The sequence below is a fragment of the Oncorhynchus masou genome, unplaced genomic scaffold (genome assembly GCF_036934945.1).
Source record: "Oncorhynchus masou masou isolate Uvic2021 unplaced genomic scaffold, UVic_Omas_1.1 unplaced_scaffold_591, whole genome shotgun sequence".
Lineage (NCBI taxonomy): Eukaryota > Metazoa > Chordata > Actinopteri > Salmoniformes > Salmonidae > Oncorhynchus > Oncorhynchus masou.
This window is the reverse complement of record NW_027012332.1, coordinates 10,001-35,000: the sequence shown is the minus strand read 5'-3', so window position 1 is coordinate 35,000 and position 25,000 is coordinate 10,001. Positions and strand designations below refer to the sequence as shown.

The 25,000-nt window shown below is 44.6% G+C and overlaps 1 protein-coding gene across 1 annotated transcript in view; it reads right to left on the bottom strand.

Annotated features, from left to right (window-relative positions):
• Positions 1–25,000, bottom strand: part of LOC135536292 (dynactin subunit 1-like) — a 140,299-nt gene that overhangs the window by 108,296 nt on the left and 7,003 nt on the right. The window contains exon 3 of the mRNA XM_064962649.1: positions 13,550–13,581. Within this exon, the coding sequence (XP_064818721.1) occupies positions 13,550–13,581 (32 nt within the window). The remainder of the gene's footprint in view (positions 1–13,549; positions 13,582–25,000) is intronic.

Here is a 25,000-nt window from a genome sequence, read left to right as displayed (position 1 = left end):
TCTGTTCCACACACATACAATTATCTGTAAGGTCCCTCATCTCTGTACCCCAACACATACAATTATCTGTAAGGTCCCTCATCTCTGTTCCACACACATACAATTATCTGTAAGGTCCCTCATCTCTGTACCCCAACACATACAATTATCTGTAAGGTCCCTCATCTCTGTACCCCAACACATACAATTATCTGTAAGGTCCCTCAGTCGAGCAGTGAATTTCAAACACAGATTCAACCACAAAGACCAGGGAGGTTTTTCAATGCCTCACAAAGAAGGGCACCGATTGGTAGATGGGTGAAAAAAAAATGAAAAAAGACATTGTATTGTATTCACCCTTTGAGCGGTGAAGTTATTAATGACACTTTATATGATGTATCAACACACCCAGTTACTACAAAGATACAGGCGTCCTTCCCAACTCAGTTGCCGGAGAGGAAGGAAACCGCTCAGGGATTTCACCATGAGGCCAATGGTAACTTTAAAACATTTACAGAGTTTAATGGCTGTGATTGGAGAAAACTGAGGATGGATCAACAACATTGCAATTACTCCACAATACGAACCTAAATGACAGTGAAAAGAAGGAAGCCTGGACAGAATAAAAACTATTTCAAAAGAGGGAAGGTAGAGAGAGAAGGAAGAAGAAGAGGAGGATGAGATGTTTTGGTGAAGAGGAAGAGCAGAGGGGAGGAGGTGTTCTGGGTAAATCAGATTGAGGACCTTATAACTGATGAATATGTTTGTTCTTGTTTTCATTCTGATTGCATTTTTGATTTGTTTGTTTCTGTAATTTCAGTAGTTCAAGGCTCACCTATACGGCGCCTTCGGAAAAGTATTCAGACCCTTTGACTTTTTCCACATTTTGTTCTATTCTTATTCATAAAGCGAAAACAGGTTTTTAGATATTTCAAAATGTTTATTAAAAAAACAAAACAGAAATACCTTATTCACATAAGATTTCAAACCCTTTGCTATGAGACTTGAAATTGAGCTCAGGTGCATCCTGTTTCTATTGATCATACTTGAGATGTTTCTACAACCTGATTGGAGGCCACCTGTGGTAAATTCAAATTCAAATTGATTGGACATGATTTGGAAAGGCACGCACCTGTCTGTATAAGGTCCCACAATTGACAGTGCATGTCAGAGCAAAAACCAAGCCATGAGTTCGAAGGAATTGTCCAAGACAGGATTGTGTCGAGGCACAGATCTGGGGAAGGGTACCAAAACATTTCTGCAGCATTGAAGGTCCCCAAGAACACAGTGGCCTCCCTCATTCTTAAATGGAAGATGGGAGAACCTTCCGGAAGGACAACCATCTCTGCAGCACTCCACCAATCAGGTCTTTATGGTAGAGTGGTCAGACGGAAACCACTCCTCAGTAAAAGGCACATGACTCCAAGCCTGCTTGGAGTTTTCCAAAAGGTACCTAAAGGACTCTCAGACCATGAGAAACAAGATCCTCTGCTCTGATTAAACTAAGATTGAACTCTGGTTTGAATGCCAAGCGTCATGTCTGGAGGAAACCTGGCACCATCCCTATGGTGAAGCCTGGTGGTGGCAGCATCATGCTGTGGGGATGTTTTTCAGCAGCAGGGACTGGGAGACTAGTCAGGATCGAGACAAAGATGACCTGAGCAAAGTACAGAGAGATCCTTGATGAAAACCTGCTCAGGACCTCGGACTGGGTCAAAGGTTCACCTTCCAACAGGACAACGACCCTAAGCACACAGCCAAGACAACGCAGGAGTGGCTTCAGGACAAGTCTCTGAATGTCCTTGAGTGGCCCAACCAGAGCCTGGACTTGAACCCGATCGAACATCTCTGGAAAGACCTGAAAATAGCTGTGCAGCAACGCTCCCCATCCAACCTGACAGAGCTTGAGATGATCTGCAGAGAAGAATGGGAGAAACTCCCCAAATGCAGGTGTGCCAAGCTTGTAGCATCATACCCAAGAAGACTGGAGGCTGTAATCACTGCCAACGGGGCTTCAACCAAGTACTGAATACTTATGTAAATGTGATATTTCATTTTTTTAAATTTTTTTATAAATTAGTAAACATTTCTAAAAACCTGTTTTGCTTTGTTATTATGTGGTATTGTGTGTAGAAAAGTCAAGGGGTCTGGTAATGGAAAAGTCAAGGGGTCTGGGAAAACTTTACGAGGGCACTATACGACTCCCTGACAAGATAAAAATATAGTCTACTGGTCTACTAGTCTATACGACTCCCTGACAAGATAAAAATATAGTCTACTGGTCTACTGGTCTACTGGTCTACTAGTCTATACGACTCCCTGACAAGATAAAAATATAGTCTACTAGTCTACTGGTCTACTGGTCTACTGGTCTACTAGTCTATACGACTCCCTGACAAGATAAAAATATAGTCTACTGGTCTACTAGTCTACTAGTCTACTGGTCTACTGGTCTACTAGTCTATACGACTCCCTGACAAGATAATAATATAGTCTACTGGTCTACTGGTCTACTAGTCTATACGACTCCCTGACAAGATAATAATATAGTCTACTGGTCTACTGGTCTACTGGTCTACTAGTCTACTAGTCTATACGACTCCCTGACAAAATAAAAATATAGTCTACTGGTCTACTAGTCTACTAGTCTACTGGTCTACTAGTCTACTAGTCTACTAGTCTACTAGTCTACTGGTCTACTAGTCTATACGACTCCCTGACAAAATAAAAATATATTCTACTGGTCTACTAGTCTACTGGTCTACTAGTCTATACGACTCCCTGACAAAATAAAAATATAGTCTACTGGTCTACTAGTCTACTAGTCTACTGGTCTACTAGTCTACTAGTCTACTGGTCTACTAGTCTACTAGTCTATACGACTCCCTGACAAAATAAAAATATATTCTACTGGTCTACTAGTCTACTGGTCTACTGGTCTACTGGTCTACTAGTCTATACGACTCCCTGACAAAATAAAAATATAGTCTACTGGTCTACTGGTCTACTGGTCTACTAGTCTACTAGTCTACTAGTCTACTAGTCTATAAAAATATAGTCTACTGGTCTACTAGTCTATACGACTCCCTGACAAAATAAAAATATAGTCTACTGGTCTACTGGTCTACTGGTCTATACGACTCCCTGACAAGATAAAAATATAGTCTACTGGTCTACTAGTCTATACGACTCCCTGACAAAATAAAAATATAGTCTACTGGTCTACTAGTCTACTGGTCTACTAGTCTACTGGTCTACTAGTCTACTGGTCTACTAGTCTATACGACTCCCTCACAAAATAAAAATATAGTCTACTGGTCTACTAGTCTATACGACTCCCTGACAAGATAATAATATAGTCTACTGGTCTACTGGTCTACTAGTCTATACGACTCCCTGACAAAATAAAAATATAGTCTACTGGTCTACTGGTCTACTAGTCTATACGACTCCCTGACAAGATAATAATATAGTCTACTGGTCTACTAGTCTACTAGTCTATACGACTCCCTGACAAAATAAAAATATAGTCTACTGGTCTACTAGTCTACTGGTCTACTGGTCTACTGGTCTACTAGTCTACTGGTCTACTGGTCTACTAGTCTATACGACTCCCTGACAAAATAAAAATATAGTCTACTGGTCTACTGGTCTACTGGTCTACTGGTCTACTAGTCTACTGGTCTACTAGTCTACTGGTCTACTAGTCTACTGGTCTACTAGTCTATACGACTCCCTGACAAAATAAAAATATAGTCTACTGGTCTACTGGTCTACTGGTCTACTGGTCTACTAGTCTACTGGTCTACTGGTCTACTAGTCTATACGACTCCCAGACAAAATAAAAATATAGTCTACTGGTCTACTGGTCTACTAGTCTACTAGTCTATACGACTCCCTGACAAAATAAAAATATAGTCTACTGGTCTACTAGTCTACTGGTCTACTGGTCTACTGGTCTACTAGTCTATACGACTCCCTGACAAGATAAAAATATAGTCTACTGGTCTACTAGTCTACTGGTCTACTAGTCTACTGGTCTACTGGTCTACTGGTCTACTAGTCTATACGACTCCCTGACAAGATAAAAATATAGTCTACTGGTCTACTAGTCTATACGACTCCCTGACAAGATAAAAATATAGTCTACTGGTCTACTGGTCTACTAGTCTATACGACTCCCTGACAAGATAAAAATATAGTCTACTGGTCTACTAGTCTACTGGTCTACTGGTCTACTGGTCTACTAGTCTATACGACTCCCTGACAAGATAAAAATATAGTCTACTGGTCTACTGGTCTACTAGTCTATACGACTCCCTGACAAGATAAAAATATAGTCTACTGGTCTACTAGTCTATACGACTCCCTGACAAGATAAAAATATAGTCTACTGGTCTACTAGTCTACTAGTCTACTGGTCTACTGGTCTACTGGTCTATACGACTCCCTGACAAGATAAAAATATAGTCTACTGGTCTACTAGTCTATACGACTCCCTGACAAGATAAAAATATAGTCTACTGGTCTACTAGTCTATACGACTCCCTGACAAAATAAAAATATAGTCTACTAGTCTACTGGTCTACTAGTCTACTGGTCTACTGGTCTACTAGTCTACTGGTCTACTAGTCTACTGGTCTACTGGTCTACTAGTCTATACGACTCCCTGACAAAATAAAAATATAGTCTACTGGTCTACTAGTCTATACGACTCCCTGACAAAATAAAAATATAGTCTACTGGTCTACTGGTCTACTGGTCTACTGGTCTACTAGTCTATACGACTCCCTGACAAAATAAAAATATAGTCTACTGGTCTACTAGTCTATACGACTCCCTCACAAAATAAAAATATAGTCTACTGGTCTACTAGTCTACTGGTCTACTGGTCTACTAGTCTACTGGTCTACTGGTCTACTGGTCTACTAGTCTATACGACTCCCTGACAAGATAAAAATATAGTCTACTGGTCTACTAGTCTATACGACTCCCTGACAAAATAAAAATATAGTCTACTGTTCTACTAGTCTATACGACTCCCTGACAAAATAAAAATATAGTCTACTGGTCTACTGGTCTACTGGTCTACTGGTCTACTAGTCTATACGACTCCCTGACAAAATAAAAATATAGTCTACTGGTCTACTAGTCTATACGACTCCCTGACAAAATAAAAATATAGTCTACTGGTCTACTAGTCTATACGACTCCCTGACAAGATAAAAATATAGTCTACTGGTCTACTAGTCTATACGACTCCCTGACAAAATAAAAATATAGTCTACTGGTCTACTGGTCTACTAGTCTATACGACTCCCTGACAAAATAAAAATATAGTCTACTGGTCTACTAGTCTACTGGTCTACTGGTCTACTGGTCTACTGGTCTATACGACTCCCTGACAAAATAAAAATATAGTCTACTGGTCTACTAGTCTACTGGTCTACTGGTCTACTGGTCTACTAGTCTATACGACTCCCTGACAAAATAAAAATATAGTCTACTGGTCTACTGGTCTATACGACTCCCTGACAAGATAAAAATATAGTCTACTGGTCTACTGGTCTACTGGTCTACTGGTCTACTAGTCTACTAGTCTATACGACTCCCTGACAAAATAAAAATATAGTCTACTAGTCTACTAGTCTATACGACTCCCTCACAAAATAAAAATATAGTCTACTGGTCTACTGGTCTATACGACTCCCTGACAAAATAAAAATATAGTCTACTGGTCTACTGGTCTACTAGTCTACTGGTCTACTAGTCTACTGGTCTACTAGTCTACTAGTCTACTAGTCTACTGGTCTACTAGTCTACTAGTCTACTGGTCTACTGGTCTACTAGTCTACTGGTCTACTAATCTACTAGTCTACTGGTCTACTAGTCTACTGGTCTACTAGTCTACTGGTCTACTAGTCTACTGGTCTACTGGTCTACTAGTCTATACGACTCCCTGACAAAATAAAAATATAGTCTACTAGTCTACTGGTCTACTAGTCTATACGACTCCCTGACAAAATAAAAATATAGTCTACTAGTCTACTGGTCTACTGGTCTACTGGTAAACTGGTCTACTAGTCTACTAGTCTACTAGTCTACTGGTCTACTAATCTACTGGTCTACTGGTCTACTAGTCTACTGGTCTACTAGTCTACTGCTCTACTAGTCTACTGGTCTACTGGTCTACTGGTCTACTGGTCTACTAGTCTACTAGTCTACTAGTCTACTAGTCTACTGGTCTACTAGTCTACTGGTCTACTAGTCTACTAGTCTACTGGTCTACTAGTCTACTAGTCTACTGGTCTACTAGTCTATACGACTCCCTGACAAAATAAAAATATAGTCTACTAGTCTACTGGTCTACTAGTCTATACGACTCCCTGACAAAATAAAAATATAGTCTACTGGTCTACTGGTCTACTGGTAAACTGGTCTACTAGTCTACTAGTCTACTAGTCTACTGGTCTACTAATCTACTGGTCTACTGGTCTACTAGTCTACTGGTCTACTGGTCTACTAGTCTACTGGTCTACTGGTCTACTGTTCTACTAGTCTACTGGTTTACTGGTCTACTGGTCTACTAGTCTACTAGTCTACTGGTCTACTGGTCTACTAGTCTACTGGTCTACTAGTCTACTGGTCTACTGGTCTACTGGTCTACTAGTCTACTGGTCTACTGGTCTACTAGTCTACTAGTCTACTGGTCTACTCGTCTACTGGTCTACTGGTCTACTGGTCTACTAGTCTACTGGTCTACTAGTCTACTGGTCTCTTGGTCTACTAGTCTACTGGTCTACTGGTCTACTGGCCTACTAGTCTACTGGTCTACTAGTCTACTGGTCTACTGGTCTACTAGTCTACTGGTCTATACGACTCCCTGACAAAATAAAAATATAGTCTACTGGTCTATAGGGTCTACTAGTCTACTGGTCTACTGGTCTACTAGTCTACTGGTTTACTAGTCTACTGGTCTACTAGTCTACTGGTCTACTGGTCTACTAGTCTACTAGCCTCTAGTCTACTGGCCTACTAGTCAACGAGTCCCTAGTCTACTAGTTTACTAGTCTACTAATCTACTAGCCTACTAGTCTCCAGTCTACTAGTATCAGGTCTACTAGTCTACTGGTCTACTAGCCTGCTAATCTACTAGCCTACTAGTCTCAAGTCTACTAGTCTACTAGTCTCTAGCCTCTAGTCTACTAGTCTACTAGTCTCTAGTCTACTAATCTACTAGTCTACTAATCTACTAGCCTACTGATCTACTAGTATCTAGTCTACTAATCTACTAGTATCTAGTCTACTAATCTACTAGTCTCTAGTCTACTGGTCTACTGGTCTACTAGTCTACTAGTCTATTAGCCTCTAGTCTACTAGTCTACTAGTCTATTAGCCTCTAGTCTACTAGTCCACTGGTCTACTAGTCTACAAGTCTCTAGTCTACTAATCTACTAGCCTATTACTCTCAAGTCTACTAGTCTCTAGTCTACTACTTTCAAGTCTACTAGTCTGCTAGTCTCGAGTCTACTAATCTACTAGTCTCTAGCCTACTAGTCTCTAGTCTACTAGTCTCTATGCTACTTGTCTCTATGCTACTAGACTCTATGCTACTAGTCTCTAGTCTACTAATCTACTAGTCTCTAGTCTACTAGTCTCTAGCCTACTAGTCTCTATGCTAATTATCTCTATGCTACTAGTCTCTAGTCTCTAGTCTGCTGGCCTACTAGTCAACAAGTCTCTAGTCTACTAGTCTCTAAGTCTACTAGTCTACTAGTCTCTAGTCTACTAGTTTCAAGTCTACTAGTCTACTAGTCTCTAGTCTAGACTAGAGACTAGAAACTAGAGACTAGAGACCAGTAGACTAGAGACTAGAGATTAGTACACTAGAGACTAGTAGACTAGAGACTAGTAGACTAGAGATTAGTAGACTAGAGACTAGTGGACTAGAGACAAGAGATTAGTAGACTAGAGACTAGTGGACTAGAGACTAGTAGACTAGAGATTAGTAGACTAGAGACTAGTGGACTAGAGACTAGAGGACTACAGACTAGAGACTAGTAGACTATAGACTAGTAGACTCGTAGATTAGTAGACTAGAGACTAGAGACTAGTAGATTAGTAGACTAGAGACTAATGTCGAGTCTACTAGTCTACTAGTCTATAGTCTTCTAGTCTTCTAGTCTCTAGTCTACTAGTCTCTAGTCTCTAGTCTACTAAACTACTAGTCTACTAGTCTATAGTCTTCTAGTCTTCTAGTCTACTAGTCTCTAGTCTACTAGTCTCTAGTCTACCAGTCTCTAGTCTACTAATCTCTAGTCTACTAATTTCTAGTCTCTAGTCTACTAATCTACTAGTCTATAGTCTTCTAGTCTCCAGTCTACTATTCTCTAGTCTCTAGTCTACTAATCTACTAGTCTATAGTCTTCTAGTCTACTAGTCTCTAGTCTACTAGTCTCTAATCTACTGGTTTCTAGTATACTTGTCTCTTGTCTACTAATCTACTAGTCTCTAGTCTACTAATCTGCTAGTATCTAGTCTACTAGTCTCTAGACTCTAGTCTACTAGTCTCTAGTCTACTAATCTACTAGTCTCTAGTCTACTAGTCTATAGTCTTCTAGTCTACTAGTCTCTAGTCTCTAGTCTACTAATCTACGAGTCTACTAGTCTACTAGTCTCTAGTCTCTAGTCCACTAGTCTCTAGTCTTCTAATCTCTTGTCTCTAGTCTACTAGTTTCTTGTCTCTAGTCTCTCGTCTACCAATCTCTAGTCTCTAGTCCACTAGTATCTAGTCTACTAATCTCTAGTCTCTAGTCTACTAGTCTCTAGTCCACTAGTCTCTTGTCTACTAATCTCTAGTCTCTAGTCTCTAGTCCAGTAGTCTCTAGTCTACTAATCTACTAGTCTCTAGTCTACTAGTCTCTAGTCTACTAATCTACTAGTCTCTAGTCTCTAGTCTACTAATCTACTAGTCTCTAGTCTCTAGTCTACTAATCTACGAGTCTACTAGTCTACTAGTCTACTAGTCTCTAGTCTACTAGTCCTCTAGTCTCTAGTCCACTAGTCTCTAGTCTACTAATCTCTAGTCTCTAGTCTACTAGTTTCTAGTCCACTAGTCTACTAGTCTCTAGTCTCTAGTCTCTAGTCCACTAGTCTCTAGTCTACTAACCTCTTGTCTCTAGTCCACTAGTCTCTAGTCTACTAATCTCTAGTCTCTAGTCTACTAGTCTCTAGTCTACTAGTCTCTAGTGTACTAATCTCTAGTCTCTAGTCTACTAGTCTCTAGTCTCTAGTTTCTAGTCTCTAGTCTACTAATCTACTAGTATCTAGTCTACTAATCTACTAGTATCTAGTCTACTAGTCTATTAGCCTCTAGTCTACTGGTCTACTAGTCTACAAGTCTCTAGTCTACTAATCTACTGGTCTACTAGTCTACAAGTCTCTAGTCTACTAATCTACTAGCTTATTACTCTCAAGTCTACTAGTCTCTTGTTTCAAGTCTACTAGTCTGCTAGTCTCGAGTCTACTAATCTACTAGTCTCTAGTCTACTAGTCTCTAGTCTACTAGTCTCTAGCCTACTAGTCTCTAGCCTACTAGTCTCTAGTCTACTAGTCTCTATGCTACTTGTCTCTATGCTACTAGACTCTATGCTACTAGTCTCTAGTCTACTAATCTACTAGTCTCTAGTCTACTAGTCTCTAGGCTACTAGTCTCTAGCCTACTAGTCTCTATGCTACTTATCTCTATGCTACTAGTCTCTAGTCTCTAGTCTGCTGGCCTACTAGTCAACAAGTCTCTAGTCTACTAGTCTCTAAGTCTACTAGTCTACTAGTCTCTCGTCTACTAGTCTCTAGTCTACTAGTTTCAAGTCTACTAGTCTACTAGTCTCTAGTCTACTAGTCAACTAGTCTCTAGTCTACTAGTCTCTAGTCTACTAGTCTAGTAGTCTACTAGTCTCTAGTCTACTAGTCTACTAGTCTCTAGTCTAGTAGTCTCTAGTCTAGTAGTCTCTAGTCTACTAGCCTACTGGTCTCTAGTCCACTAGTCTCTATGCTACTAGTCTCTAGTTTACTAGTCTACTAATCTACTAGCCTACTAGTCTCTAGTCTACTAGTCTCTAGTTTACTAATCTACTAGTCTCTAGTCTAGTAGTCTCTAGTTTCTAGTCTACTAGTCTCTAGCCTACTAGCCTACTGGTCTCTAGTCTTCTAGTCTCTATGCTACTAGACTCTAATCTACTAGTCTCTAGTCTTCTTGTCTACTAGTCTCTAGTCTACTAGTCTACTAGTCTCTAGTCTACTAGTCTCTAGTCTACTAGTCTACTAGTCTCTAGTCTACTAGTATCTAGTCTACTATTCTCTAGTCTACTAGTCTACTAGTCTCCAGTCTTCTAGTCTTCTAGTCTACTAGTCTTCTAGTCTACTAGTCTCTAGTCTACTAGTCTCTAGTCTACTAGTCTCTAGTCTTCTAGTCTACTAGCCTTCTAGTCTATAGTCTTCTAGTCTACTAGTGTCGAGTCTACTAGTCTCTAGTCTTCTAGTCTACTAGTCTATAGTCTTCTAGTCAACTAGTCTCTAGTCTACTAGTCTCTAGTCTCTAGTCTACTAAACTACTAGTCTACTAGTCTATAGTCTTCTAGTCTACTAGTCTCTAGTCTACTAGTCTCTAGTCTCTAGTCTTCTAGTCTACTAGTCTCTAGTCTACTAGTCTCTAGTCTACTAGTCTCTAGTCTACTAATCTACTAGTCTACTAGTCTACTAGTCTATAGTCTTCTAGTCTACTAGTCTCCAGTCTACTATTCTCTAGTCTCTAGTCTACTAATCTACTAGTCTATAGTCTTCTAGTCTACTAGTCTCTAGTCTACTAGTCTCTAGTCTCTAGTCTACTAGTCTCTAATCTACTGGTCTCTAGTATACTTGTCTCTTGTCTACTAATCTACTAGTCTCTAGTCTACTAATCTACTAGTCTCTAGTCTACTAGTCTCTAGACTCTAGTCTACTAGTCTCTAGTCTACTAATCTACTAGTCTCTAGTCTACTAGTCTATAGTCTTCTAGTCTACTAGTCTCTAGTCTCTAGTCTACTAATCTACGAGTCTACTAGTCTATAGTCTTCTAGTCTACTAGTCTCTAGTCTCTAGTCCACTAGTCTCTAGTCTTCTAATCTCTTGTCTCTAGTCTACTAGTCTCTTGTCTCTAGTCTCTCGTCTACCAATCTCTAGTCTCTAGTCCACTAGTATCTAGTCTACTAATCTCTAGTCTCTAGTCTACTAGTCTCTAGTCCACTAGTCTCTTGTCTACTAATCTCTAGTCTCTAGTCCAGTAGTCTCTAGTCTACTAATCTACTAGTCTCTAGTCTACTAGTCTCTAGTCTACTAATCTACTAGTCTCTAGTCTCCAGTCAACTAATCTACAAGTCTACTAGTCTATAGTCTACTAGTCTCTAGTCTCTAGTCCTCTAGTCTCTAGTCCACTAGTCTCTAGTCTACTAATCTCTAGTCTCTAGTCTACTAGTTTCTAGTCCACTAGTCTCTAGTCTACTAGTCTCTAGTCTCTAGTCCACTAGTCTCTAGTCTACTAATCTCTTGTCTCTAGTCCACTAGTCTCTAGTCTACTAATCTCTAGTCTCTAGTCTACTAGTCTCTAGTCTACTAATCTACTAGTCTCTAGTCTACTAGTCTCTAGTCTACTAATCTACTAGTCTCTAGTCTCCAGTCAACTAATCTACAAGTCTACTAGTCTATAGTCTACTAGTCTCTAGTCTCTAGTCCTCTAGTCTCTAGTCCACTAGTCTCTAGTCTACTAATCTCTAGTCTCTAGTCTACTAGTTTCTAGTCCACTAGTCTCTAGTCTACTAGTCTCTAGTCTCTAGTCCACTAGTCTCTAGTCTACTAATCTCTTGTCTCTAGTCCACTAGTCTCTAGTCTACTAATCTCTAGTCTCTAGTCTACTAGTCTCTAGTCTCTAGTCTACTAGTCTCTAGTGTACTAATCTCTAGTCTCTAGTCTACTAGTCTCTAGTCTCCAGTCAACTAATCTACAAGTCTACTAGTCTATAGTCTACTAGTCTCTAGTCTCTAGTCCTCTAGTCTCTAGTCCACTAGTCTCTAGTCTACTAATCTCTAGTCTCTAGTCTACTAGTTTCTAGTCCACTAGTCTCTAGTCTACTAGTCTCTAGTCTCTAGTCCACTAGTCTCTAGTCTACTAATCTCTTGTCTCTAGTCCACTAGTCTCTAGTCTACTAATCTCTAGTCTCTAGTCTACTAGTCTCTAGTCTCTAGTCTACTAGTCTCTAGTGTACTAATCTCTAGTCTCTAGTCTACTAGTCTCTAGTCTCTAGTTTCTAGTCTCTAGTCTACTAATCTACGAGCACTGAAGAGTGTCTGTCTTGACACCAGTCACCATTCCCTCCTGTTTCTCTGTCTGAGTTTTGAGACCTGAGAGGGGGATCAGGAAAGAGGAGAGAGAGAGAGCTGGTGGAAGAGGGGGAGGAACAGGGGGAGTAGAGAGAGGAGGAAGAGGGGGAGTAGAGAGAGGGGGAAGAGGGGAGGAAGAGGGGGAGTAGAGAGAGGAGGAAGAGTGGGAGGAAGAGAGGAGGAAGAGTAGAGGAAGAGGAGGAGTCAAAGGTAGGAGAGAGGCAGGAGGAGAGAGAGGAGGAAGAGGGGGAGGAAAGAGGAGGAAGAGGGGGAGGACGAGAGAGGAAGAAGAGGGGGAGGAGAGAGGGAGGAAGAGGGGGGATGAGAGAGGAGGAAGAGTGGGAGGAGAGAGGAGTAAGAGTGGGAGGAGAGAGGAGGAAGAGTGGGAGGATGAGAGAGGAAGAGTGGGAGGATGAGAGAGGAGGAAGAGGGGGAGGACGAGAGAGGAGGAAGAGGGGGAGGACGAGAGAGGAGGAAGAGGGGGAGGAGAGAGGGAGGATTAGGGGAGGAGAGAGGAGGAAGAGGGGGAGGAGAGAGGAAGAAGAGGGGAGGATGAGAGAAGAGGAAGAGAGGGAGGAGAGAGGAGGAAGAGGGGGAGGACGAGAGGGGGAGGAGGGGGAGAATGAGAGAGGAGGAAGAGGGGTAGGAGAGAGGAAGAAGAGGGGGAGGAGAAGGGAGGACGAAAGAGGAGGAAGAGGGGGAGGAAGGAGGGGAGAGGAGGAAGAGGGGGAGGGAAAGATGCAGATTTAGGTGAACAAGGAGCTCCAGGTCCACATAGACAGACAGACAGGAAGTGTCATGGCCACCATGACTCAGCAGCAGAGGGGAAATGTCTGGCTGGGGCCACATCTACTTCAGTGTGAATAACTGCTCCCATCTACTGGTCAGAACAGGGATTTCATCTCCTCCTCATGTTACCTTCTTCCTCTCCGCTGTGGAGGAAAAAACTCCATGGATAGGAAAAAGGGAGTAAGAAAAAGACAGCGAGAGAGAGAGAGAGAGAGAGAGAGAGAGGGCGAGAGAATGAGAGAGAGAGAGAGGGAGAGAGAAAGAGAAAGAGAGAGACGGAGAGAGCAATCGAAAGAGAGAAAGAGAGCTGGCAGCAGTGACCTTTGACCCTGGTCCTGTCTTCCCGTCTAACTGTCTGTCTTACTCACCAGTTTAGTGGACTTGAGTGTCTCCAGGATCTCTGAGGAGAGGGAGAGAGAAAGAGACAGAAAGTGAGTGAGTGAGAGAGAGAAAAAGACAGAGCTAGAGACAGACGAGAAAGAGATTTGGGAAATAGGGAACGAACACCACATTCCCTGAATCTGAGAACTACAAACAGTCCCCTATATAGAACACTACTGTTGACCAGGACCCTATTCCCTATATAGAACACTACTGTTGACCAGGACCCTATTCCCTATATAGTACACTACTGTTGACCAGGGCCCTATTCCCTATATAGTACACTACTGTTGACCAGAGCCCTATTCCCTATATAGTGCACTACTGTTGACCAGAGCCCTATTCCCTATATAGTGCACTACTGTTGACCGGAGCCCTATTCCCTATATAGAACACTACTGTTGACCAGGACCCTATTCCCTATATAGAACACTACTGTTGACCAGGGCCCTATATAGAACACTATTGTTGACCAGGACCCTATATAGAACACTACTGTTGACCAGAGCCCTATTCCCTGTATAGTACACTACTGTTGACCAGAGCCCTATTCCCTATATAGAACACTACTGTTCACCAGGACCCTATTCCCTATATAGTACACTACTGTTGACCAGGACCCTATATAGAACACTACTGTTGACCAGAGCCCTATTCCCTGTATAGTACACTACTGTTGACCAGAGCCCTATTCCCTATATAGAACACTACTGTTCACCAGGACCCTATTCCCTATTCAGTACACTACTGTTGACCAGAGCCCTATTCCCTATATAGTACACTACCGTTGACCAGGGCCCTATTCCCTATATAGAACACTACTGTTCACCAGGACCCTATTCCCTATATAGTACCAGGGCCCTATTCCCTATATAGAACACTACTGTTGACCAGGGCCCTATTCCCTATACAGAACACTACTGTTGACCAGGGCCCTATTCCCTATATAGAACACTACTGTTGACCAGGGCCCTATTCCCTATATAGAACACTACTGTTGACCAGGGCCCTATTCCCTATATAGAACACTACTGTTGACCAGGGCCCTATTCCCTATATAGTACACTACTGTTGACCAGGGCCCTATTCCCTATATAGTACACTACTGTTGACCAGGGCCCTATTCCCTATATAGAACACTACTGTTGACCAGGGCCCTATTCCCTATATAGAACACTACTGTTGACCAGGGCCCTATTCCCTATATAGAACACTACTGTTGACCAGGGCCCTATTCCCTATATAGAACACTACTGTTGACCAGGGCCCTATTCCCTATATAGAACACTACTGTTGACCAGGGCCCTATTCCCTATATAGTACACTACTGTTGACCAGGGCCCTATTCCCTATATAGAACACTACTGTTCACCAGGACCCTATTCCCTATATAGTACACTACTGTTGACCAGGGCCCTATTCCCTATATAGAACACTACTGTTGACCAGGGCCCTATTCCCTATATAGAACACTACTGTTGACCAGGGCCCTATTCCCTATATAGAACACTACTGTTGACCAGGGCCCTATTCCCTATATAGAACAATACTGTTGACCAGGGCCCTATTCCCTATATAGAACACTACTGTTGACCAGGGCCCTATTCCCTATATAGTACACTACTGTTGACCAGGGCCCTATTCACTATATAGTACACTACTGTTGACCAGGACCCTATTCCCTATATAGTACACTACTGTTGACCAGGGCCCTATTCCCTATATAGTGCACTACTGTTGACCAGGACCCTATTCCCTATATAGTACACTACTGTTGACCAGGGCCCTATTCCCTATATAGAACACTACTGTTGACCAGGGCCCTATTCCCTATATAGTACACTACTGTTGACCAGGGCCATATTCCCTATATAGAACACTACTGTTGACCAAAGTCCTATTCCCTATATAGTACACTACTGTTGACCAGAGCCCTATTCCCTATATAGAACACTACTGTTGACCAGGGCCCTATTCCCTATATAGTACACTACTGTTGACCAGAGCCCTATTCCCTATATAGAACACTACTGTTGACCAGGGCCCTATTCCCTATATAGAACACTACTGTTGACCAGAGCCCTATTCCCTGTATAGTACACTACTGTTGACCAGAGCCCTATTCCCTATATAGAACACTACTGTTCACCAGGACCCTATTCCCTATATAGTACACTACTGTTGACCAGGACCCTATATAGAACACTACTGTTGACCAGAGCCCTATTCCCTGTATAGTACACTACTGTTGACCAGAGCCCTATTCCCTATATAGAACACTACTGTTCACCAGGACCCTATTCCCTATTCAGTACACTACTGTTGACCAGAGCCCTATTCCCTATATAGTACACTACCGTTGACCAGGGCCCTATTCCCTATATAGAACACTACTGTTCACCAGGACCCTATTCCCTATATAGTACCAGGGCCCTATTCCCTATATAGAACACTACTGTTGACCAGGGCCCTATTCCCTATATAGAACACTACTGTTGACCAGGGCCCTATTCCCTATATAGAACACTACTGTTGACCAGGGCCCTATTCCCTATATAGAACACTACTGTTGACCAGGGCCCTATTCCCTATATAGAACACTACTGTTGACCAGGGCCCTATTCCCTATATAACAATAGTACACTACTGTTGACCAGGGCCCTATTCCCTATATAGTACACTACTGTTGACCAGGGCCCTATTCCCTATATAGAACACTACTGTTGACCAGGGCCCTATTCCCTATATAGAACACTACTGTTGACCAGGGCCCTATTCCCTATATAGAACACTACTGTTGACCAGGGCCATATTCCCTATATAGAACACTACTGTTGACCAGGGCCCTATTCCCTATATAGAACACTACTGTTGACCAGGGCCCTATTCCCTATATAGTACACTACTGTTGACCAGGGCCCTATTCCCTATATAGAACACTACTGTTCACCAGGACCCTATTCCCTATATAGTACACTACTGTTGACCAGGGCCCTATTCCCTATATAGAACACTACTGTTGACCAGGGCCCTATTCCCTATATAGAACACTACTGTTGACCAGGGCCCTATTCCCTATATAGAACACTACTGTTGACCAGGGCCATATTCCCTATATAGAACAATACTGTTGACCAGGGCCCTATTCCCTATATAGAACACTACTGTTGACCAGGGCCCTATTCCCTATATAGTACACTACTGTTGACCAGGGCCCTATTCACTATATAGTACACTACTGTTGACCAGGGCCCTATTCCCTATATAGTGCACTACTGTTGACCAGGACCCTATTCCCTATATAGTACACTACTGTTGACCAGGGCCCTATTCCCTATATAGAACACTACTGTTGACCAGGGCCCTATTCCCTATATAGTACACTACTGTTGACCAGGGCCATATTCCCTATATAGAACACTACTGTTGACCAAAGTCCTATTCCCTATATAGTACACTACTGTTGACCAGAGCCCTATTCCCTATATAGAACACTACTGTTGACCAGGGCCCTATTCCCTATATAGTACACTACTGTTGACCAGAGCCCTATTCCCTATATAGAACACTACTGTTGACCAGGGCCCTATTCCCTATATAGTGCACTACTGTTGACCAGAGCCCTATTCCCTATATAGTACACTACTGTTGACCAGGGCCCTATTCCCTATATAGTACACTACTGTTGACCAGGACCCTATTCCCTATATAGAACACTACTGTTGACCAGGACCCTATATAGAACACTACTGTTGACCAGGGCCCTATTCCCTATATAGAACACTACTGTTGACCAGGGCCCTATTCCCTATATAGAACACTACTGTTGACCAGGGCCCTATTCCCTATATAGAACACTACTGTTGACCAGGGCCCTATTCCCTATATAGAACACTACTGTTGACCAGAGCCCTATTCCCTATATAGTACACTACCGTTGACCAGGGCCCTATTCCCTATATAGTACACTACTGTTGACCAGGGCCCTATTCCCTATATAGTGTACTACTGTTGACCAGGGCCCTATTCCCTATATAGTACACTACTGTTGACCAGGACCCTATTCCCTATATAGAACACTACTGTTGACCAGGGCCCTATTCCCTATATAGAACACTACTGTTGACCAGGGCCCTATTCCCTATATAGAACACTACTGTTGACCAGGGCCCTATTCCCTATATAGTACACTACTGTTGACCAGGGCCCTATTCCCTATATAGTACACTACTGTTGACCAGAGCCCTATTCCCTATATAGAACACTACTGTTGACCAGGGCCCTATTCCCTATATAGTACACTACTGTTGACCAGGGCCCTATATAGTACACTACTGTTCACCAGGAGCCTATTCCCTATATAGAACACTACTGTTGACCAGGGCCCTATTCCCTATATAGAACACTACTGTTGACCAGGGCCCTATTCCCTATATAGAACACTACTGTTGACCAGGACCATATTCCCTATATAGAACACTACTGTTGACCAGGGCCCTATTCCCTATATAGAACACTACTGTTGACCAGGGCCCTATTCCCTATATAGAACACTACTGTTGACCAGGACCATATTCCCTATATAGAACACTACTGTTGACCAGGGCCCTATTCCCTATATAGAACACTACTGTTGACCAGGGCCCTATTCCCTATATAGAACAATACTGTTGACCAGGGCCCTATTCCCTATATAGAACACTACTGTTGACCAGGGCCCTATTCCCTATATAGTACACTACTGTTGACCAGGGCCCTATTCACTATATAGTACACTACTGTTGACCAGGACCCTATTCCCTATATAGTACACTACTGTTGACCAGGGCCCTATTCCCTATATAGTGCACTACTGTTGACCAGGACCCTATTCCCTATATAGTACACTACTGTTGACCAGGGCCCTATTCCCTATATAGAACACTACTGTTGACCAGGGCCCTATTCCCTATATAGTACACTACTGTTGACCAGGGCCATATTCCCTATATAGAACACTACTGTTGACCAAAGTCCTATTCCCTATATAGTACACTACTGTTGACCAGAGCCCTATTCCCTATATAGAACACTACTGTTGACCAGGGCCCTATTCCCTATATAGTACACTACTGTTGACCAGAGCCCTATTCCCTATATAGAACACTACTGTTGACCAGGGCCCTATTCCCTATATAGAACACCACTGTTGACCAGAGCCCTATTCCCTGTATAGTACACTACTGTTGACCAGAGCCCTATTCCCTATATAGAACACTACTGTTCACCAGGACCCTATTCCCTATATAGTACACTACTGTTGACCAGGACCCTATATAGAACACTACTGTTGACCAGAGCCCTATTCCCTGTATAGTACACTACTGTTGACCAGAGCCCTATTCCCTATATAGAACACTACTGTTCACCAGGACCCTATTCCCTATTCAGTACACTACTGTTGACCAGAGCCCTATTCCCTATATAGTACACTACCGTTGACCAGGGCCCTATTCCCTATATAGAACACTACTGTTCACCAGGACCCTATTCCCTATATAGTACCAGGGCCCTATTCCCTATATAGAACACTACTGTTGACCAGGGCCCTATTCCCTATATAGAACACTACTGTTGACCAGGGCCCTATTCCCTATATAGAACACTACTGTTGACCAGGGCCCTATTCCCTATATAGAACACTACTGTTGACCAGGGCCCTATTCCCTATATAGAACACTACTGTTGACCAGGGCCCTATTCCCTATGTAGTACACTACTGTTGACCAGGGCCCTATTCCCTATATAGTACACTACTGTTGACCAGGGCCCTATTCCCTATATAGAACACTACTGTTGACCAGGGCCCTATTCCCTATATAGAACACTACTGTTGACCAGGGCCCTATTCCCTATATAGAACACTACTGTTGACCAGGGCCCTATTCCCTATATAGAACACTACTGTTGACCAGGGCCCTATTCCCTATATAGAACACTACTGTTGACCAGGGCCCTATTCCCTATATAGTACACTACTGTTGACCAGGGCCCTATTCCCTATATAGAACACTACTGTTCACCAGGACCCTATTCCCTATATAGTACACTACTGTTGACCAGGGCCCTATTCCCTATATAGAACACTACTGTTGACCAGGGCCCTATTCCCTATATAGAACACTACTGTTGACCAGGGCCCTATTCCCTATATAGAACACTACTGTTGACCAGGGCCCTATTCCCTATATAGAACAATACTGTTGACCAGGGCCCTATTCCCTATATAGAACACTACTGTTGACCAGGGCCCTATTCCCTATATAGTACACTACTGTTGACCAGGGCCCTATTCACTATATAGTACACTACTGTTGACCAGGACCCTATTCCCTATATAGTACACTACTGTTGACCAGGGCCCTATTCCCTATATAGTGCACTACTGTTGACCAGGACCCTATTCCCTATATAGTACACTACTGTTGACCAGGGCCCTATTCCCTATATAGAACACTACTGTTGACCAGGGCCCTATTCCCTATATAGTACACTACTGTTGACCAGGGCCATATTCCCTATATAGAACACTACTGTTGACCAAAGTCCTATTGTCATGTCTTGTTATGTCTGTTCCTGTCCTTTCTCTTCATTCTCTCTCTCTGCTGGTCTTTTTAGGTTACCTTCTCTGTCTCTCATCCCTCAGCTGTTCTACATTTCCCCTAACTAGCTCATTCTCTCTTTCCCCACCTGTTCTCTCTTCCCCTCTGATTAGGTCTCTATTTCTTTCTCTGTTCCTGCTACTTTCAGTGTCTGATTCTTGTTTGTGTTTTTTGATGCCAGAAGCAAGCTGTCGTCTCGTTTGCTTCAACCTTGTCCTGTCCTGTCGGAGTCTGCATGGCAGGTGCAACCTGCATTATACTACGTTCTTTTGTTCCATTTACTACGTTGGAAGAGGATTTATGCCATTCCTGTTTTTTATTAAAGAACTCTGTTTTCTGTTAAAACCGCGTTTGGGTCTTCACTCAAGTTCATAACAGAAGAATCAGACCAAGAATGGACCCAGCGGCTCCGGACCCTTTTCACTCCGCCGTCGAGATCCAGGGAGCGATGCTAGGCAGACACGAGGAGGAATTGTCTGCTGCTCAACATGCCGTTGAGACCCTGGCCGTCCAAGTCTCCGACCTCACGAGACGGGTTCACCAACTCCACCTCGATCCACCGCCCACTTCCAGGGTTTCCGAGTCTCCGGAGCCCAGGATCAACAACCCGCCGTGTTACTCTGGGGAGCCCACTGAGTGCCGCTCATTCCTCACTCAGTGTGATGTGGTGTTCTCTCTCCAGCCCAACACTTACTCCAGGAGCGCAGCCCGCATCGCCTACGTCATTTCTCTCCTTACCGGACGGGCGCGTGAGTGGGGCACGGCAGTCTGGGAGGCGAGGGCTGAGTGTATTAACCAGTATCAGGACTTTAAGGAGGAGATGATACGGGTTTTTGACCGTTCTGTTTTTGGCGAGGAGGCTTCCAGGGCCCTGTCTTCCCTATGTCAGGGGAATAGATCCATAACGGATTATTCTATTGAGTTTCGCACTCTCGCTGCCTCTAGTGACTGGAACGAGCCGGCTTTGCTCGCCGTTTTCTGGAGGGTCTCCACGTCGAGGTTAAGGATGAGATCCTCTCCCGGGAGGTTCCTTCCAGTCTGGACTCCTTAATAGCTCTCGCTATTCGCATAGAGCGACGGTTTGATCTTCGTCGCCGAGCTCGTGGAAAGGAGCTCACGTTCTCCGTTGCTCCCCTCTCCACATCACTGCCACCTGCCGCATCACTGCCACCCTCCCCGCCGGCTCGGATGCTGAGCCTATGCAGCTGGGGGTATTCGCATCTCGGCCAAGGAGAGGGAACGGAGAATCACCAATCGCCTCTGTCTCTACTGCGGCTCCGCTGGTCATTTTGTCACCTCATGTCAAGTAAAAGGCCAGAGCTCATCAGTAAGAGGAGGGCTACTGGTGAGCGCAACTACTCAGGCCTCTCCTTCTGGATCACGCACTACCTTTCCGGTCCATCTCCGCTGGCCCGGTTCATCTGCTTCCTGCAGTGCCTTGATAGACTCTGGGGCGGAGGGCTGTTTTATGGACGAGACCTGGGCTCGGGAACATGACATTCCTCTCAGACAGTTAGGGGAGCCCAGGGCCTTGTTCGCTTTAGATGGTAGTTCTCTCCCCAAGATTCAGCGTGAGACGCTGCCTTTAACCCTCACTGTCTCTGGTAATCATAGCGAAACCATTTCTTTTTTAATTTTTCGTTCACCTTTTACACCTGTTGTTTTGGGTCATCCCTGGCTAGTGCGCCATAACCCTTCTATTAATTGGTCTAGTAATACTATCCTATCCTGGAATGTTTCTTGTCATGTAACCTGTTTAATGTCTGCTATCCCTCCTGTTTCCTCTGTCTCTTCTTCACAGGAGGAGCCTGGCGATTTGACAGGGGTGCCGGAGGAGTATCACGATCTGCGCACGGTGTTCAGTCGTTCCAAGGCCACTTCTCTCCTCCACACCGGTCGTATGACTGTAGTATTGATCTCCTTCCGGGAACTACTCCCCCGGGGTAGATTATACTCTCTGTCGGCTCCCGAACGTAAGGCTCTCGAGGATTATTTGTCGGTTTCGCTCGACGCCGGTACCATAGTCTCCTCCTCCTCCCCCGCCGGCGCGGGGTTCTTTTTTGTTCAGAAGAAGGACGGGTCCCTGCGCCCATGCGTGGATTATCGAGGCTGAATGACATAACAGTTAAGAATCGTTATCCGCTTCCTCTTATGTCTTCAGCCTTCGAGATCCTGCAGGGAGCCAGGTTTTTCACCAAATTGGACCTTCGTAACGCCTACCATCTCGTGCGCATCAGGGAGGGGGACGAGTGGAAGACGGCGTTTAACACTCCGTTAGGGCACTTTGAATACCGGGTTCTTCCTTTCGGCCTCGTTAACGCTCCAGCTGTCTTTCAGGCACTAGTTAACGACGTCCTGAGAGACATGCTGAACATTTTTGTTTTCGTTTACATGGATGATATCCTGATTTTTTCACCGTCTCTCTCGATTCATGTTCAGCACGTGCGACGCGTCCTCCAGCGCCTTTTGGAGAACTGTCTTTATGTGAAGGCTGAGAAGTGCACTTTTCATGCCGCCTCTGTCCCTTTCTCGGTTCCGTTATTTCCGCTGAGGGCATTAAGATGGATCCCGCTAAGGTCCAGGCTGTCATTGATTGGCCCGTTCCTAAGTCACGCGTCGAGCTGCAGCGCTTTCTGGGCTTCGCTAATTTCTACCGTCGTTTCATCCGTAATTTCGGTCAGGTGGCAGCTCCTCTCACAGCCCTTACTTCTGTTAAGACGTGCTTTAAGTGGTCCGTTTCCGCCCAGGGAGCTTTTGATCTTCTTAAGAATCGTTTTACATCCGCACCTATTCTTGTTACACCTGACATCTCTAGACAGTTTGTTGTTGAGGTTGACGCGTCAGAGGTGGGCGTGGGAGCCATTCTTTCTCAGCGCTCTCTCTCTGACGGCAAGGTCCATCCTTGCGCGTTTTTCTCTCATCGCTTATCGCCGTCAGAACGTAACTATGATGTTGGTAATGCGAACTGCTCGCCATCCGCTTAGCCCTAGGCGAATGGCGACAGTGGTTGGAGGGGGCGACCGTTCCTTTTGTCGTTTGGACTGACCATAGGAACCTTGAGTACATCCGTTCAGCCAAACGACTTAATGCGCGTCAGGCTCGTTGGGCTCTGTTTTTGCTCGTTTCGAGTTTGTTATTTCTTATCGTCCGGGCTCAAAAAACACCAAACCTGATGCTTTATCTCGTCTCTTCAGTTCTTCTGAGGTCTCCACCGACCCCGATGGGATTCTCCCTGAGGGCGTGTTGTCGGGTTGACTGTCTGGGGAATTGAGAGGCAGGTAAAGCAAGCACTCGCTCACACTCCGTCGCCGCGAGCTTGTCCTAGGAACCTTCTGTTCGTTCCCGTTCCTACTCGTCCGGCCGTTCTTCAGTGGGCCCACTCTGCCAAGTTAGCCGGCCACCCCGGCGTTCGGGGTACGCTCGTTCCATTCGCCAGCGTTTCTGGTGGCCCACTCGGGAACGTGACGCGCGTCGATTTGTCGCCGCTTGTTCGGTCTGCGCGCAGACTAAATCTGGGAACTCTCCTCCTGCCGGCCGTCTCAGACCGCTTCCCATTCCCTCTCGACCGTGGTCTCACATCGCTTTAGATTTTATCACCGGACTGCCTTCATCAGCGGGGAAGACAGTTATTCTTACGGTTGTCGATAGATTCTCTAAGGCGGCTCATTTCATTCCTCTCGATAAGCTCCCTTCTGCTAAGGAGACGGCTCAGATCATTATCGAGAATGTTTTCCGAATTCATGGCCTTCCGTCTGACGTCGTTTCCGACAGAGGCCCGCAGTTCACGTCTCAATTTTGGAGGGAGTTTTGCCGTTTGATTGGGGCTTCCGTCAGTCTCTCGTCCGGCTTTCATCCCCAGTCTAACGGTCAAGCCGAACGGGCCAATCAGACTGTTGGTCGCATTTTACGCAGTCTTTCTTTTCGTAACCCTGCGTCTTGGTCAGAACAGCTCCCCTGGGCAGAGTACGCCCACAACTCGCTTCCCTCGTCTGCTACCGGTCTATCCCCTTTTCAGTGTAGCCTCGGGTACCAGCCTCCGCTGTTCTCATCCCAGCTCGCCGAGTCCTGCGTCCCCTCCGCTCTGGCTTTTGTCCAGCGTTGCGAGCGCACCTGGAAGGGGGTCAGGTCGGCACTTTGCCGTAATAGGGCGCAGACTGTGAGGGCCGCTAATAAGCGTAGGACCAAGAGTCCTAGATATTGTTGCGGTCAGAGAGTATGGCTCTCCACTCAGAACCTTCCCCTTAAGACAGCTTCTCGCAAGTTGGCCCCGCGGTTCATTGGTCCGTTCCGTATTTCCCAGGTCATTAATCCTGTCGCAGTGCGACTTCTTCTCCCGCGCTATCTTCGTCGCGTTCACCCGGTCTTCCATGTCTCCTGTGTTAAGCCCGTTCTTCGCGCCCCGCCGTCCCTCCCCCCCATCCTTGTCGAGGGCGCACCCATCTACAGGGTTCGTAAGATTTTGGACATGCGCCCTCGGGGCCGTGGTCATCAGTACCTAGTGGATTGGGAGGGGTACGGTCCTGAGGAGAGGAGTTGGGTTCCCTCTCGGGACGTGCTGGACCGTTCGCTGATCGATGATTTCCTCCGTTGCCGCCAGGTTTCCTCCTCGAGTGCGCCAGGAGGCGCTCGGTGAGTGGGGGGGTACTGTCATGTCTTGTTATGTCTGTTCCTGTCCTTTCTCTTCATTCTCTCTCTCTGCTGGTCTTTTTAGGTTACCTTCTCTGTCTCTCATCCCTCAGCTGTTCTACATTTCCCCTAACTAGCTCATTCTCTCTTTCCCCACCTGTTCTCTCTTCC